Source organism: Maniola hyperantus, chromosome 7 (genome assembly GCF_902806685.2).
Source record: "Maniola hyperantus chromosome 7, iAphHyp1.2, whole genome shotgun sequence".
NCBI lineage: Eukaryota > Metazoa > Arthropoda > Insecta > Lepidoptera > Nymphalidae > Maniola > Maniola hyperantus.
In genome coordinates, this window is record NC_048542.1 from 7,592,844 (window position 1) to 7,611,338 (window position 18,495).

At 36.6% G+C, this 18,495-nt stretch overlaps 2 protein-coding genes across 5 annotated transcripts in view; one reads left to right on the plus strand and one right to left on the minus strand.

Moving 5' to 3' along the window:
* The first annotated feature begins 2,252 nt into the window (after window positions 1-2,252).
* On the plus strand, window positions 2,253-14,238 carry LOC117983439 (reticulon-4-interacting protein 1, mitochondrial-like). Its single transcript, XM_034969990.2, has 12 exons — window positions 2,253-2,612; window positions 3,313-3,393; window positions 4,323-4,488; window positions 6,060-6,230; window positions 6,529-6,669; window positions 7,398-7,512; window positions 8,047-8,175; window positions 9,242-9,363; window positions 10,081-10,246; window positions 11,368-11,488; window positions 11,848-11,967; window positions 12,639-14,238. Exons 1-12 carry the CDS (start codon window positions 2,565-2,567, stop codon window positions 12,723-12,725), a joined length of 1,467 nt encoding a protein of 488 aa, XP_034825881.1. The 5' UTR covers window positions 2,253-2,564; the 3' UTR covers window positions 12,726-14,238.
* Window positions 14,239-15,224: 986 nt separating this feature from the next.
* Window positions 15,225-18,495, minus strand: part of stmA (Protein EFR3 homolog stmA) — a 32,902-nt gene continuing 29,631 nt past the window's right edge. For all 4 annotated transcript variants that reach the window (XM_034969968.2, XM_034969970.2, XM_069499630.1 and 1 more), the window contains one exon: window positions 15,225-18,177. In XM_034969968.2, coding sequence (XP_034825859.1) covers window position 18,177 — 1 coding nt within the window. In that variant the 3' untranslated portion in view covers window positions 15,225-18,176. The remainder of the gene's footprint in view (window positions 18,178-18,495) is intronic.

The following is an 18,495-nucleotide window of genomic DNA, read 5'->3' on the forward strand; positions in this document are numbered from 1 at the left end:
TTTTCAATGTTAAATTTAGGAAGTGTTTTAGTAGGTAAAATCGTTGGGGCAATGTTTGGACACAATTTTATACAACTTCCATACATTGACAAAAATGCATAGGGTTGTCTCGTTAGTAATATAAGAATGAAATAAAATATTAAAAATATTTATATTTATTATTTAAGTAGGTGTGACTATATATATTAAACTCGCGTAGTTTAACAATTATTAATCAGTCATTGCGAGTACCTCGTATTTATTAGAAAACCATCAGTCTTAGAAAAACAAAATATTTGGTAGATAGGTGACTATTACGATAAACTTTAAACATAGTAACATTACTTAAGATAGTACCTAACTTTTTATTAACGTAACCTCGAGCTTAATTCACTATAATCCACCAAGTCATACAAATCTGTATTGTACAACGTGCAGCGTTCTATTTCAAACCTATTTCTGCCATATTAAAAAATCAGTAAAACTGCTTCAATCGCAGTTATCAGGAAACATACTCGTACATACGAACATTCCTCCTCCTTTTTGACAGTCGGTTAAAAACCGATTACCTTGAAATATTTACGGAACAATTTTTAAAATATCCCCTTTCTAACAAAAAAAGAATGAATGAAATCGGACTACGCGTTAATGAATTACAACTCAGTATACATTTTAACTTTCATCCCCTCTCCTACGGGAACCATGCTGAATTTCGGGATAAAAAGTATCCTATATTCTTCCTCATAGTATGACCTCAAATCGTACCAAATTTCATTGGAATCCATTCAGTAGTTTCAGCGTGATGCGCGGCCGTGATACAGACAGACAGACAGACAGACAGACAGACAGACAGATAGACAGACAGACAGACAGACAGACAAAAATGAAAAAAATTACAGTTTTGTGTTTAGTATTGATTATAGAGTGCCCTCGAAAAAAATTTTTCAAAATATCTTCAATGTACAGAATTTGACCTGTTACAGTTTTATTATAAGTATTGAAATATCTTCAATGTACAGAATTTGACCTGTTACAGTTTTATTATAAGTATTGATGATAAACTCGCGCGCGTTTGAATTGACAATTCAATAGACAACAGTGCCTGCCTAGTGAAACAAGTGACGGCCGAAAGTTCACCCCGCGGCCCGCTCCCCCGCAATTTTGTTCGTGCGTGTGCGCGACTTCGGTCGAGCGTCTTTTGTTTCACGTTTTGGTTCATTTTAGCGCCCCCCCCTTGAAGGCGCCCGGTGCGGTCGCACCGCTCGCACCGCCCTAGGACCGGCCCTGACTATAGGCATCTCTGCTACGTATATAGGTAGGTACCGCTATGCGTGCCTATAATCGATTGATTGGTAGTTATTATACAAAAACAAAACCGGACAAGTGCGAGTTGAACTACCGTGGAGAGTGTTCCGCACGATGAATAAGTTTGTATGCACAATATTGAGAGATTTACTTACATTAAAATCACAGACTTATTTCTTTTCTTATATTGCAATCTATGCCTTAGTTAAGAACTATTTTCTGTATTTTTTTCCAAATTTTCGAAGATAAGGTTTTAATGGTTAATTTTCATATAGTGGGAACAAGCGAAAAGTCTAAGGTCTGTTCTAGGTCAACGGGAAGTACCCCGTAGGTTTTGATTCCCTTTCCTTGACAGTCGACAGGTACATGACAAACAGACAGACATCGACATTTAGTGATCCTTTATGGGTTCCTTTTTTCCTTTTGAGGTACGGAACACTGAAAATTGAATATCACTTTAACGGTGAAGGAAAACAAAGTGAAGAAACCTGCATGTCTGAGATTTCTCCATAATGTCCCCAAGGGTGTGTAAAGTCTGCCAGTCCGTATTTGGCGTCAAAATGACGTCATTTCGATGTTAGTGAGATATAGTTCCAGCGCAATACATCCGGACTTTATACATCCGCAGTTTTTCTCACTTTATTCATAAAGCCAAATTGTTGTTGGCTTTCAATAGAACCAGCGTTGTTTGAACCAATGTTACCCACCTCCATTGATATGATAGTCGCTATTTTAGATTGTTGAACGCTCGCGAGATGTCAAAAGAAAGTTGCCAAGTGTCAAAACTATTTGTTGTTGTTGTTGTTTCTTGCTTAGTGGCTTTTGGTAGTGCCACCTCAAAACTATTTGTCTAGTTTCCTTAACTTTAAACTTTAATAAATAACAAACCTGACATTGGCTAATCTGTGTAAAGCCAGAACAAAAAAAAAAAAAAAAAACTATTTGTCAAAGTCAAAATCAGCTGGCATGTCACAGCTGTCACTGTCAAATACGAAAGGGTTATGTTTTGCTTTGGCTAATAAAAGTTGTAGGTAATTTATTTGAAATTTTCGTATGATTCTGTGATAAATGACATCCAAATTTCAACCACTGTTTTAATTTTATACCATATTTATAATGTTACTTTAATTCGATGTGGCTGCAGTAGCAATGACGTTCTATTTTGAGACTAAAATATTTCGGATGGATTGTGGCCAAAGGTTAAATTTTGATTGAGTTTGGGTATGCAGTAACCGTGCATTTGGTTTAGGCCGAACCAGCTGCCCTTCTAGTGTCTTGTAATGGATGAATTTAAATTAAGAGCAGGGGAGAAAATAGAGGCATTACATGTGAGTAACTTGTTGTCTCTTGTTATCGTGGTACCTATGTTAGTGTTTCCCTCCTACCTAATGTCTGTTTGTTTAAATTATAAATAGTTTAAGTATGTATTGTTTATATTTGCATATATGTTATGAAGGTGTGATTATCCTAATTATAGTTTGGCACTGAAATTACATAACAATAATGTTATTTAACCATATTGTATGCTTATTTTCGCTACATTGGACATCTATAGATTGTTATTATTATTATGTACTATGTACTAGTTTTCTACTATGACTCAAAAATTGTATTTTTTATCATAGGAACTAAATAAACCATATCCATTGAAAATTATGCTTAAATAATCTAAATATATAAAATGAAAAGGCGACTGACTAACTGACTGACTGATCTATCAACGCACAGCTCAAACTACTGGACTAAGAAAGGATTTTTGAAAATTCAACCCCTAAGGGGGTGAAATATGGGTTTCAAATTGGTGTAGTCCACGCGGACAAAGTCGTGAGCATAAGCTAGTAAAGTAATAAGTTGGTAAGTTGTAGTATAGTTCTTGCACAGCTTTTAAACAGTTCTATGTATTAAGTTATCAACACTATTATGATTGTTTAGTTAAAAAACAAGAATTCCGCATTTAAATATTTATCAGTAGATATGTGAATGCTTATTTCTAACTGATATAAGTTTTGCAATTATTAATGTTTTCAGGATGCAGCCATTGTCGCAGCCAACACTAGCAAAAACCGATTTTATAATGTTTTCGAACAGACTGGTGATGCCATTGCACGGGTAAGGAAAGAGAGTGAGAGAGATAAGAAACAGAATTTTAAACTAAAAATTCCTTTTTTTTAAGCACTATTGAACCTTAAGGCCAAGGGCAAATCTACCAGAATAATGCATACAAAAGTTTTCTTTGGCTTTTGTCTGAGTTATAAAACTTATTAGAGTGAATTATTATTATTATTATTTATAAGTATTACAGCCTCAATAGCTCAACCGGTAAAGGAATGGACTGAAAACCGAAAGGTCGACGGTTCAAACCCCGCCCGTTGCACTATTGTCGTACCTACTCCTAGCACAAGCCTGACGCTTAGTTGGAGAGGAAAGGGGAATATTAGTCATTTAACATGGCTAATATTCTTTTTAAAGAAAAAAAAAAAAAGAAAAAAAAAAAAGTTTTCCAAATGTTTGTCCAATCTTGAACTGGTTAACACAGCTTGACATAATCACATCCTTGGCCAATTTATTCCATATATGAACAACTCTGTTGGTCAGAAAGTTTTTTAATGGAACCTACTCATTTATTTAATCAAGACATATTTTTTATATTTAAATTTGAGTCAAATCAAGACTATCCCCCGTATTCACAATCATTACTATGAGGTCTCACAGTGCGCTTGAACACACAGTGTGTGGTTCCACCGATTAGATTGTTTTGTCACGTCAATTTTCGATAATCTGATTGGTGTAATCCACACTATGCGTTCGAGCACACTGTGCGATTTCATAGTAATGATTGTGAATATGGATGAAATTAAATTTTGTGGAAAAAAAACTGAGACTAACATTACATTTTTAAGATCTTTAGTAGTGGACTAATCCAGTTTTGTTTGAAAATGCACTCTTTGAGGCTATTTTCACTATTCACTATCTATGGTCAAGTTTTGTTCGCCAGCTCTTCAACTATTACTTTTAGCTGAATAAGCACAATCTTTCAGCTCCGTGAGACTTTCCGAGAGATGTGGCACAATGAGTTGGTGACGGAGGGCAGGGCTCGCGCCGTGGCCTGGGCGCAAGAAACGGCGCGACGCATCCAAGAGGGGGCTCCGCCTCTCTCGCCCATGATACTGTACCAGGAACTTGTCACGCTTCTCAAAGACCATGGTAAGAATCAATAAGTTGGTGTCAAAACAAAATAGGATAATCTCATAAAGTAGGATTCTGTAAGTAGGTACAACCAAAATAAAGAATGAGTCATTTGTGTTCTGATTCATAAATACTTGCAGGCGCGCTGCCATTTTAATTGTAAAAGGTACGGACAGACGTGCTCATTACTAGCACGAAAGCATGCTTTTATTGAGCAAGTGCTCATTAGTAGCACGTGTGTCATGTAATGAGCATGCTTATTTCGAGCATGCTCAAAAATCAACCGACGTTTGATTTTCGAGCATGCTACCTGAGGCGCGGGTAGAAGGGGGCGTGCTCCGAGCGCGTCTGAACAGGGTTTGCTTATTAGCATGTACTCAGTACAACATACAACATATAACTCTACAGTTTATTTAAGCATGCTTATTGCTGGCAAATGTGAACAGTTGCATGAGCATGCTAACATTAAGCTAGCATAAAAGCACGCTTTTTTTGAGCACGTCTGTCCGTACCTAAACACTTTGCTCATTGAACATTACGTAGTCGCCCCACCGTCATTTTGAGACAATAAAAGTGAATGCGGCGGTACGAGGAGATTATTATTCGTGTGGCTCTTGCCGAGGGCACTTCTCAGTGGATACTATGTGTATCGTACTGTAGGTTTTATTATTATCATTGTTGTTGTGACCTAATGTGGTTTCAGTTGTTAAAGGTTCAGTACTAGGTTGTGGAAAGTGACGTGATTGTGTGAATGATGGTATAGTGTGTGTTGAATAGCTGTTTATCTGGTAAGTCCTTCTTGTATCGTTCCAATTTGTATTAGACAAACGTGATTGTTGTAGTTGAAGTTAATTGAACTAAGTGTGGTGTGCTAGGTTAGCTGGTTGGTCTGGGGCCGGTATGGGGATGGTTGGAGCCGGTCGCTAGGTAGGGACTTAGCTAGTGTTAGTTAGCGATGTCTAGTCTCATAAGAGACATTGTTATCATGACTCATTATTGACGGTAGGTTAATAGTTGAGGGTAGTCTGTGATATCTCTCGTAGTGTGCAAGAATAATGTTAGTATGCCCACGAAGGCTCGGTTAATCTAAAGGTTGTAATCCTGACGTATCTGGTTAACCATTACTTAAGGTTACTTTTAGTGGTTTAGTCTTCAATCTCGATAATAATAACATACTTCTGGTGCTGACGAGCCTACATACTTAATAGGTCGGTTGTTGGTAGTGGATTTGTCGCTCACCTCAAACATTTCACAACAGTGCACAAGTGGCGCCTCCCAACTAACACGTGTCACTGGATGCGTCACGGTCGCGTAGATCTGCCTTTATTCGGACGTTCGGGAAGCGTCGCACCTACCAGTGTATGATAAGGACCCCAAACAGGCTTAAATAAAAATAAGGTTCTTCGATAGTGCAACGTCGCATCGCATGAACGACGTAACATCTCATGTGCTTTCAATGTGTATTCCCACGATGCGTTATGTGTTGTAGAATTTCACGAAGCGACGTCGCTCCACAAGTATTGTGAAGGGCCCTAAAATAAGATCACGATAGTTTGAATTCTAAATTGTGTTGTATTATTTTAATTCAGTGTGGCGTCGAAGTCTAATCATCTTTCTGTGCGGTGCTGCGTTTGGCGGCAGCGCGGGGCTGGTGATCGGCTTCCGCGCCGGCAGCCGCGCGCCCAGCGGCCCTCACGCCAGAGCGCTGCACACGCAGATCGACCAGACTGTCATACTCGTTGAGGACGCTGTGTCTCCTGGTAACGAACCTCATAATGTTAGTTCATATAGTTAGCATTGGTACCTTGCCATGACAGATCAATTATATTGAGATAGGATTTAGTGTCTCCAAGTTCGAAGAGGCTACTTTAACGACGACGGCCTCTAATAGGATTTCAATCTAGCCCGCCTTGTGATTAGCCCTGAGTCCCAAACTAGGGAGCCTGTATCTTGAATCTCTTGGCATACATTTTGCCGGATATCAGTTATTTGGCCAGAAAATATGTAGCATTTGAATTTGATACTTCAACAGTATAAAATGTGTATTATTCTCGATAGGAGCGGGGGCAGGCGAGGTGCTCATTCGCGTGCAAGCGTTCAGCGTGTCGGGCGCGGACCGCGGGGTGCTGCGCGGCCGCGCGTCTGCGCTGCGCTCGCTCGTCACTAGCTCTCCCGTTACTGTTGGGAGAGGGTTCGCTGGTTAGTCTGCTTCAGAGATATATTACTGGATGCCCAAACTTCAGGCGTCAAACAAGGCTTCCATCTAACGATAACAAAAATTTTTGATTGGAATTATAAATATTGGTGGTAAGTAATTTCACTGTACAAAATTTAGGTACGAAACCAAATCTCTCAATTACCAAACCACATCCTACAGGGTTTGTGGACGGAGACGTCTAGATAGAGCAACCCTGTAGACTCACAGATAAGGTAAGAGTGTTGGGACGGAGTATACTGTTATTTATTCAATAAAATGCAGGCACAATAGGTTGAAATAATGTCTGATGAGCCATTTTACCATTGTAACTGGTGTTTATTTAAATAAATTAAAATATAAGTTATACATAGACTTTACACAAGCAAAATATAAAACAACAGTAATGAATAAAATGTCAACATACTAAAAGTTCAAATCAATTATTGTTAATTGTTCTTATTGTCTTATTGGCGCCGATTCTCTTGTCTTCCTCTAAACTAAATTTAGACTATCTGCATCTTTTTATTTTTAATATTGCTAAACTAAATTTTACATTATACAAGACTCTAAATTTTAGAGCACGCTACAAATTTAAACAATAGGCTCGCGACTGGCAGCTAAAGTCACGAGGTTTCTGTCCTTTTCTAAATGCATTAGTAAGAAGAGGATGCGAATACTCTAAAATTTAGGTGTGCACAGTACCAATCAGTACCATTATTTGTTCACCCAGGGGTGGTTCTAGACGTCGGAGCGGGTGTGAGTGATCTCGAGATGGGGGACGAAGTGTGGGGCTGCGTGAGCGAGTGGAGTGGAGGGGCGGCGAACGAGTTACTTGCTATTAGGAGGTAACCATCTTTTTATAGTTTTTAGAGTTCTGTTCCCATAGAAAGCAGCTTGTGGCCTAGTTGTAACAAAGCATATCAATGGATTGGAACAGCATTCCGAACCAGTGGTAAATTAAACTAGTTGACGATTCAAAAGCACTTGTAAAACTTCACTTGAATAATAACATATTCTATTCTATTCTATTGCGATTGTTAAACAACGTTGACCAAAATCGTTTACGGGATGGGTGACCGACTTTGGAGATCCAAAATAGGTCCTTTCGTTTAAGAGAGCTTGTTAGTCAAAGTCAAATAATTTATTCAAAATAGGTATTAAATTACACTTTTTGATGGTCGGTTGTTGGATTTGTAAGATAATGGTGATAAGTCTGTCAGTCTCTGTCTGTAGACGAAATGAGTTACAGCCATGAAATTTGAATTCGGCAGTTTTTATTTCGATTCTTAGATTGTAGTAACTTCGTAGCCCAAAAAACTTAGCTATTAGACGAAAATTAAATAGTATGACTATAGTAGGGTAGGGTTTCATTTTTGCAGTACGCGAGTTAGCAAACGACCGCGCCACCTAGCGGCCGATACTGCGGCTTCACTGCCGTGGGCGGGGACCCTGGCATTGGCGGCCATACACAAAATACGTTACAACTTGAATAATTGTAAAGGAAAACGGTAAGATTTTCTTATCAATTTACATACATACTCTATTCACTTTATTTTACTACAAAGTCTTTAATGAGTGTGCCCTTCCCGTCTTCACTTATGGCGCTGAAATGTGGACATTGACAAAGAGCTTGATTTACCAATTTACCATTTTATAATTTTCAATGGATGATGACTTACAATCTTTCTCCACTGGCTAAACTCGCAACGAGACGTTATTTAGATACAAGGGTGAGCTATAAAAAGAGCATTTTTTGTTCACTATGAATATGATTGTAACTGAAAATCGCTAAAAAGTGAGTTACGATGTTTTTCCTTGCAGGTGTCGAATAATATTTTCGATTTCGAGCCTCAATAGCTCAACCGGTATAGGAGTGGACTGAAAACCGAAAGGTCGACGGTTCAAATCCCGCCCGTTGCACTATTGTCGTACCTACTAGCACAAGCCTGACGCTTAATTGGAGAGGAAAGGGGAATATTAGTCATTTAATATGGCTAATATTCTTTAAAAACCGGCCAAGTGCGAGTCAGGCTCGCGCAATGAGGGTTCCGTACTACAGTCGTATTTTTTTCGACATTTTGCACGATAATTCAAAAACTATGATGCATAAAAATAAATAAAAATCTGTTTTAGAATGTACAGGTGAAGACCTTTCATATGATAACCCACTTGATATAGTAACTCCCTTCGAAAGTTGAAAATACTAATTATTAGTTCATGACCACAATTTAATTTTTTTGTGATCTAACCCTTAATTCACGGTTATCAGATTTTTCTCCAAATGTCAGCTATAAGATCTACCTACCTGCCAAATTTCATGATTCTAGGTCAACGGGAAGTACCCTGTAGGTTTCTTGACTGACAGACAGACAGACAGACAGACAACAAAGTGATCCTATAAGGGTTCCGTTTTTCTTTTGAGGTACGGAACCCTAAAAACCGAGACTGGTGTTTGCAATTTGCAGCCCAAATAGACCGTAGTCTGTGCCAGAGCTGACAAAGATCTGATTAATAGAGACTACACTGGACCGCCTAAAAAAGTTCACCATAATCAAAATAGTTAATTTTATTTAGCGTATGTGTGATCGGCGCGGGCAGCGGAGAAGGCTGTGCACTGGTGCAGCTGCTGAGCTACTGGGGCGCCAGGCTGACGGTCGCGGCGCCCGGGAAAACGCATCATTCGCTCAAGAACTTGGGTACGTCAATAATTGCACGTCTTTCTGCTATTACTCTTTATTTGAGCTTTAAAACAAGGCTAAATTGTTAATTTGTAAGATAATGATGTAAGCTAGTAAGCAGTGATAGCCTAGTGGTTAGGACGTCCGCCTTCTAATCGGAGGTCGGGGGTTCGATCCCGGGCACGCACCTCTAACTTTCCTAAATTATGTGCGTTTTAATTAATTAAATATCACTTGCTTTAACGGTGAAGGAAAACATCGTGAGGAAACCTGCATGCCTGAGAGTTCTCCATAATGTTCTCAAAGGTATGTGAAGTCTACCAATCCACACATGGCCAGCGTGATAAACTATGGCCAAAACCCTTCTTACTCTGAGAGGAGACCCGCGCTCTGTAGTGAGCCGGTGATGGGTTGATCATGATGATGATGATGAAGATAATGATGTAATGAAATAGCACTGGCTGGACGTCGTGAATGCAGACTTGAGAGCCTGCGAGCGAGATTGCGTAAATCGGATGCTTAAGATGGGTGAAAATAGGCAGCAAAATGTAGGAAAGCGGATCCCACCTAGGCGGAAAACGCTAAGTCGAAGAAGAAAAGCTACGAGGGTTCCAAACGTGCCTACGTGTGAGAAGAGCCCACAACTAACTCACAAGACACTGGCACGAGGCTCTATATATAGATTTTATATAATGCACAGAGTGCAGGCTTTACGTATAGATTATGTAATGTCAGGTGGGCACGAGTTCATCGACACGGACGGCAGCAACTCGCTGGCGGCGCCGTCGTGGCTGCAGCTGGAGCAGTACGCGAGCCGCGCCGGGCCCTGGGACTGCGCGCTGTGCTGCGCGGGCGCGGGCGCGCCGCCCTTCCCGCTGCCCGGCCCCAACACGTTACTCAAGTAAGTTTTTGCTCTTTCACTCCCTCTCCACCCCTCCCTCTCCCTCTCCTTCTGCTATCATCTATAGTCGAATTTTTAATTAAACAACACGTTTTGACATTAGCTAATGTCAAATCGTGAAATAATGATACCATATTTAAGATAATAGTGATGTATGTGGTTCAGTTGCGTCATGTGAATGAGTCAATGATCCAGTTCCTGCTTCTCTATTTTATATTGAGCTCACATAATCTGAGTACAAAGGAAGCATTATAAAACTAGTAAATAATTACTAAAATAAAATAAGTACCTAGAGGTAGGTAAGATTGGTATAATAGTGCTTTAAAAAAGGGTTTTAGGATATACGATTTACGTAAATATATATTTTATTGAGTAATTAAGTGGTATTAGATGTTATTAAACAATTTACAGCAGGGATTGCGTTTTTTTAATAATTTTTAGGGTTCCGTACCTCAAAAGGAAAAACGGAACCCTTATAGGATCACTTTGTTGTCTGTCTGTCTGTCTGTGTGTCCGTCTGTCTGTCAAGAAACCTACAGGGTACTTCCCGTTGACCTAGAATCATGAAATTTGGAAGGTAGGTAGATCTTATAGCTGACATTTGGGGAAAAATCTGAAAACCGTGAATTTAGGGTTAGATCACAAAAAAAATTAAATTGTGGTCATGAACTAATAATTGGTATTTTCAACTTTCGAAGTGAGATAACTATATCAAGTGGGGTATCATGTGAAAGGTCTTCACCTGTATATTCTAAAACAGATTTTTATTTATTTTTATGCATCATAGTTTTTGAATTATCGTGCAAAATGTCGAAAAAATACGACTGTAGTACGGGACCCTCATTGCGCGAGCCTGACTCGCACTTGGCCGGTTTTTTTACCATTCATTCCATTGAATCATCGACTCACAACGCTACACACCTTTCTAAAGTTACCCGTAGCTACTGTACCAACTCAGTTGGTGTTTTTTTTTCCGAACATCTCAACACAAGCTGAGTGGCCTGCTTGTTCGAGGTGTTGCACTGCTGTACAAGACGATATTGCCTATACCATGTACATGATACCTAGAACAAACATTATTCTATTCTATTCTATTCTATTGATTAATGAATATTTTCCAGAGCCACGGCACCTCGTAAAGCCATGGTGGAGCTGCGACCGAAGTCCCTCATCACGGACCGTCTCCCGACGCCCTTCTGGATCTTATTCGCCGCTTCCTTCTACACGATAAGAATTTGTAGGGTAAGTGTGTAAAAAGCTGTCGGGGTGCCGCTAGTTATTTATATGTAACTAGCTGATGCCTGCGACTTCATTCGCGTGGATTTAGGTTTTCAAAAATTCATTAGGAACTCTTTTATTTTTCGGGAAAAGAAGTAGCCTATGTCACTCTCCAGGTCTTTACCTGTATCCATATAAAAATCACGTCGATACATTGCTCCGTTGAGACGTGGTTGAAGGACAAACCAACAGACAACTGTCTCAATTTGTATATAAATAATAAATAGATAGATTTTGTAAAAGTAAGATGGGTTTTGAATCACCCATTAAACTTTAATTTACAATATTAATTTTTGATTTACTCTTGGTACATCCAAATCCAGTGGCTGGTCGGGTGCGGCTCTCACACCGACTGGCTGGAAGACAGGCACCACTTGCGGCCCGGCCTCGAGGCGCTGCGGCAGTTGGTGGAGTCCGGCCAGCTGTCACCGGTGTTGGACAAAGTGAGTTGTTCTACGAAATCCTTTGTATGGCCCGACAAGAAATATAAAAAACTTGCTCTGGGAGCGCCACTAGTAAATGGTCTATGGTCACTAAGTATATCATCATCATCATCATCATCATCATCAACCGATAGACGTCTACTGCAGCTGGACGAAGGTCTTTATTCTTTAGGTATTATATCTTTTTTTTAATATATTTTTTATCATTATTATTTATCTTTTTAATAAATATTTTTTTATCATTAATTTATTATTTTTGAATATTTTTAATGATTTTACTCTTATTTTTTTAGTGCTTTTTTTTACCTACTCTTTTTTTGCTTTTTTTACTTATTTTTACTATTAATTTTTTGCATGTAGATGTACCTAATATACATTTTCATATGAATTAAAACGTTTCTTCAATAAATTTTTTATTGTTCCCTCACAAATGGAAGAAAAGTTCTATACAAGTCTCGACCGAAATAACGTTTACCAACCTTGTTTAGTTGAGTATCAAATCACTTGAGAAGTCCTCGGCTTCGCCCCAGCCTTCCAAAAAAACTCGGCCAGTAATCGCTTTATTTCAGGCCTGGACTGTAATGTAATATTGTATCATATGAGTGAGCGAAACAGAGTACAGGAAAGAAAATGCGTGGCCTATTCTGTGATCTGTTTTTTTCTTTTCAAAGGTATTCCTTCCTCAAGACTTCGAGTCAGCGCTCGCGCACGCTTGCGGCGACGAAGCTATCGGCACCACAGTCATCAGATTCCCGTGAAAATGTATAGAAAATCTATTTATTATTGTAGATAATGTAAAGATTAGAAGAGCTCAAAACTCTGTACGAGTACCTACATCAAAGCACAAAATTGTAATATTTCAATATGACAGAACAGCATAACGGAATCCGTAAAATTAGTCTAATATCCACCTGTGACAATTTTTACATTATCACTAAGTAATATATTGTGTAATGCGTAAAAAATTACTTATCACGCGCCATTTTACCTTTACGTGTCAAATTTCACGTCAAAAGTACGACTTTAGTCCTTATTTTAAAGGTGAATCGTACTTTTGACATGACAGTTGACCCACAGAGTTAAAATGACGCGTGAGAAGTCATTTTGTACGGACTATACTTAGGCTGAAGGCATATTGGCGAAGAGTCGAAATGAGGCGTCGTGTCTTTTCTAATTATGTAATAGTCCAAAATATACTGAAGTTTATCTTGCCTATGTAATATTAGCTAAGCAAACTGAAAGACTTGCCGTAACTGAATGACTCAACCTATCCATAAGCTGGGTACTCATTAGCGAGTCGTTACCGTAACCCTACCGGTGTATTCAAAAAAGACAGGTTAACATTAAGCATTTTTAAATGAGTTTCTGTATAGGTATTAAAAACCAAAAAATCTCTTATAAGTAATACACTTAACTTTACACTTCTTTAAAGTGTAATATTATAACTTGTTTACAAGTTAGATATAAATAATAAATTTAAACAATAAGATAAGAAATAACAAAGTCTTACAAGGTTCCTTTACAAAATAGGGTTATTCATACAAATATTTTAGTGCTTGTATTTTACTACAACAGGTCTATCATTCAAATATACACAAAGTAATTAAATAATTACTACCTAGCTAAAAACAAAATAATATGAAAAGAACTGAAGACTAAAACATATTGAATATAATGATTTTAATGACACAAAGTAGTTTGTAAATAAATATATTGTAATATGTACATTATACTATTTAAAAATGTTCTTATAGGTGCTATTTAAACAGTAATACTATTTCCCAGTTAACAGCATTTAATATTTTCTTACAAATTATATTTACTAAGTAATCGAATTCGAAATTACTGAAACTCTAGAGTTAAGAAATTATGTTTGTTTAAATCACCCTTATAAAAGATCTCGAACCTTTTTAGTGGTTATGTAACAAGTACAATATACTCTAATGTGGTACTACTTTGATAATAATTAATATTATTAAGTAACTTAGCGGAGTTTTTTTATAAATTTATATTTTTGATGGATCTATGCTATTAACTGGGTAAAACAGTTTTTATACTTAAAAATTATGAAATAAAATAAAAGTAATTTGTAACTGAAATATAATACTTTACTGCTTTAAAGTACTGGTATTAAGAATCTACTTAAACCGTGTTAACAAACTTAAGCCATCCATAAACTACAAACTTAAATATAATATTGTGTAGTTGTTTAAATAACATATTTCAACTGTAGATAGAGATGTTATTTTTAAATTAAACTGTTTTATATAATGCTGTTGTTTTACTCATAAACATAACTATATTTCCATTGTCTTCTTTTTACAATTTATAGACTAGCGCTTGGCTGCAATCAGACCTGCTAACAAGTGCTGATGCAGCCTAAGATGGAGCACGGAGCGCGCTTGACTAGACAATGGCTTTTCACTTGAATATAGTGGACTCGAAGGTACATATATCGAAAGTGGAGGAGAAAACTGCTAAATTCTAACAAGAAACCTGCAATAAAAATGATAAGGTCGTTCTTTATCACAGAGAATATTGTAAAAATTGGTCAAGTGCGAGTCGGACTCGTACATGAAGGATTCCGTACAAGAATTAATATTTTGTAAGGAACCTAAACCTAATAAAAATATAGCGTCATCTAACGGCAAGATATAAAACTACGTCTTATGCGTGTAAGTAAAGGCATCTAGCGGTGAGCGTTAAAACTTTTGTTGACTCGAACCTTTCTCTTCTATGATCAGCAACAGCTATTTGTCAATAGATGGCGCTTTAAAATTGCTTTTCAATTTTTATTTTGTTATAACGGCAATAGCATTTTGTGAAAATTTTAACTTTCTACCTATTAATGTCCTGAGATACAGCTCGCTGACAGACAGACGAACGGACAGCGGAGGCTTAGAAACAGGGACCCTGTTGGCACCCTTCCGAATTTGTATGTGAAACAAAAATATGTAGCTTTAAGGCTTGAACACGCGTTTTTGTTCTTCATAAATACGTGCACTAACCGTTTTAGAAAAAATCGAGTAACTGCGAGTACTGCGCGTCGGACTTGCACACAAAGGTTTTCGTACCGTCGTACAAGAAACATTTTAATTCATAGCAGCCATTTTAAAAAATATATTTGTTGACGTTGGCACCCTTCGGGTACGAAACGCTTCGCTTCTGCTCTGCTGCAGACCTGCAGCTAACCTCAGATAAAAGCAGTAAACTAAAATTCACTTTTGTCAGGAGATAAATGAAAATAAAACAATCCATATCGTCCGAACCACATTTATTATTGTTTGAACACAACCTAATTACGTCTATATAACATTAAGTACTAAGATAACAGTAGTATAAACGCAAATCAGACGGAAACGTTTAAGTGCGGAAACCAGCCCAGAGCGAAGAAGAAGAACAGTAGTATAAGGTCAATAGAAATGCATGTTATAAGTTCAGGCCGTAGCTAGATGACTATAATGGTAAAATTTAGAACGCTATGGGAACTATAATGGCCGGTTCACTTTGTACCAGCTGCTAAATCTAGTTCATTCCAGTTGGATATGAATGAATGGTGTGGTCTATATTTTTCCAGTGCTTTATTAGGAAAAAAGGAACCCTTATAGGAAAGGATCACTTTGTTGTCTGTCATAACCTATAGGGTACTACCCGTTGACCTACAATCATGAAATTTGGTAAGTAGGTAGGTCTCATATAGCACAAGTAAAGGAATTAATCCGAAAACCATGAATTTGTGGTTATATCACAGAAAAAAATGTGTTCATGAACAAATACTTATTAGTATTTTCAAAGATAACTATGCCAAGTGGGGTATCATATGAAAGGGCTTTACTTGTACATTTTAAAACAGATTTTTGCGTTAGCTAAAACTAACGTTGTATACACCATTACCGTACAGTGTACACAACTGAAGGTTTCAGCAATACGGCGCTGGATTATTGCATCACTAGACTTGATATGGCTTAAGCTAGCATAATGTGAACCGATCTTGATTCTTGACCCAATATAACGACTTAGCTCGCGAATACTTATCTACGTACTAACTTCGGCTGAGTAGGTAGGTACTAGGTACTTTTTTAAAAAATTGTTTTTGAACATGGAAAGTCGACTTTTTTGTTATATTGCAGACGTCTACAGAAATTGGTCCTTATGTAAGTAAACATGAGTCCACACTATGTAACATGTCATCAAAGATTTACTGTATAAAACACATTGTTTCACATTATTAAGCAAGAATCCTCACTACTAAAACATGTTATATAGTTTGGACGCACCTCAAGAATAATATATTTGAGCTAATTAATAATATTATAAAAATGCTGTTTAGCTATTTGTTCGTATGCATATCATAAAAGAAAAGATACCTATTTCACAAACATAGTACTTTATGCGATTCTAATTAATATAACAGATTACCAATATTTAAGAATATCTAGATAAAAATACCTCGGGCCAGATTTAAAAGTACTATAGAACTACGTACTTTGCAGTTATTTCGCCTTCCAAGTGTAGATAAACTTTAATATAATACGTAATTATTAAATACTACAGAAGTCAAAAAAATTATAATACAAAAATGAGGCTTAGTAGTTTTGTGTCCATTTCATTGCAATCGGTAAGAAAGTCAGTAAGTTTTTTTTATTGAGGCGGTAATTTTAAACAGATTTTTTATTACCGATTACATAAATTAATATTTGGCTATTAAATACCTACAAGAGATTCCATTATATTAATATCTCGAATACATCATTAGGGGTTTTTTGGAATGTAATGTATACGATGTAAAAATTAATACAAGTCTGATAAACCTATTAGAATAATTACTAAAGACTAATTTATTAGTCTATATTTAGTTTAATCGTTTCTTCTTACGCTCATATTAAGGCATAATGGAGCTTACTCGGCTGTACATTAACATTTCAATTGATTGGTCAAAAATTGTTTTATTTTTTCCGCAGAGAATAATGTTAAAAGGACAGTAGGTATTTATTTAATTTTAACTTTTTATTTAAACCGGTAATTAAGATACGCGTACAACCAAATAAACACCATTCTGTTATTTTATTAAGATTTGATAATATCGCATAATTTCGTAAATTTCAATTCAATCTAACGATCAAAATTCAGCGAAGGATAAAACACAGAAGACGATTTTCTACTGAAAAACTAAAAATGTCGGTAGAGTTTTCGTTACACCATAATGGAGCATGGGAATTGTTTCTATGTTTTATACTTAGCTGTTATAATTCAATTCAAGTAAAATCTTTCACAATTTCAAATTTAATTAATTTATATAAAATATTTTAATATAATTTATTGAGAATAGAGCATAATTCTATATCATTTTAATATTATGATCTAAGTTCTCTTACTGGTATCATTATCTGTTCATTACTCGTCACCATTTCTATCACCCGTATCACCATAATATAATCGTCCAAACTATAGTTATGAGTAAGGAACATCTTAGTTTGCTCCGGGTCCATACACACCATTCAATAAAAAATAAAAATAAAATAAATAAATAAACTGTTGTCTGGTGCAAGCTTCTCTCTGTCAAAAATCTATCATTTACTCTAATTTTTGAAGAACCTGCTTTGGTGAATATGTTAATCTTTGCCAAGTTTTAGTGACCCATTGTTAGTAATACTGATTCGTAGCGCAACTAAATTTTAGAGCATTTGCATCTTATTCTTATGAATGTAATAAGAAAAGGACAACCTTGTTTAATTTAGTTAGGACTGTCAAACCTCGTGACTTTACGTGTCAATCGTGAGCATATTGTTTAAATTTGTAGAGCGCACTAAAATTTAGTCTCTAAATTTAAAATTCATTTTCCGTCCTTTTTTAGCAATATTAAAATGAAAGAGATGCAGATAATCTACATTTAGTTTAGAGAGAAACAACAGAATCGACGCTATTATTATTCAACCAGGATCTGCATTATTGTCCATAAATAATCAATAGCTATATATTGCATAGCTTTACTATGTGATAGTACTTAGTACATCAAAAGCCTCAATCAAATCATTCATTAGTGGAATGAAATAAATAAATAAAGATATTAGTTTACATTAGGTGTTGGAAGCGAACGTGAATATTGTAATATCTAATAAGTAATAATATTGTGTATCGAAGCAGCTACAGTTTGAGTACCTTAATTGCTTGCAATTATTATTACGTCTCCCATTTCGTTCTGTCGGCCATCTGCAAATGCAACAAATACTCGATTGTAGTCAATACGATTTAAGACTTCAATAAAATAACAGGTGAGCAACTCAAATCATTTGTTCAAATTGGGTAGATAGGTACCATTGTACACTTTGTGATTGTCAACACGGAATTTTATACCAAGTGAGAAAATTTATAAACAAGATCGTATTATATAGCAATAAGCAATAAGTAATTGAAAAATGCTAATTTCAGTTTATAAAATTATATAATTAATTTTAAAGATACCACTATTTCATCTGTTCTACAAAGTATATCCAAAACGCATTACACCGTAGCCGCCATGTTAATTCC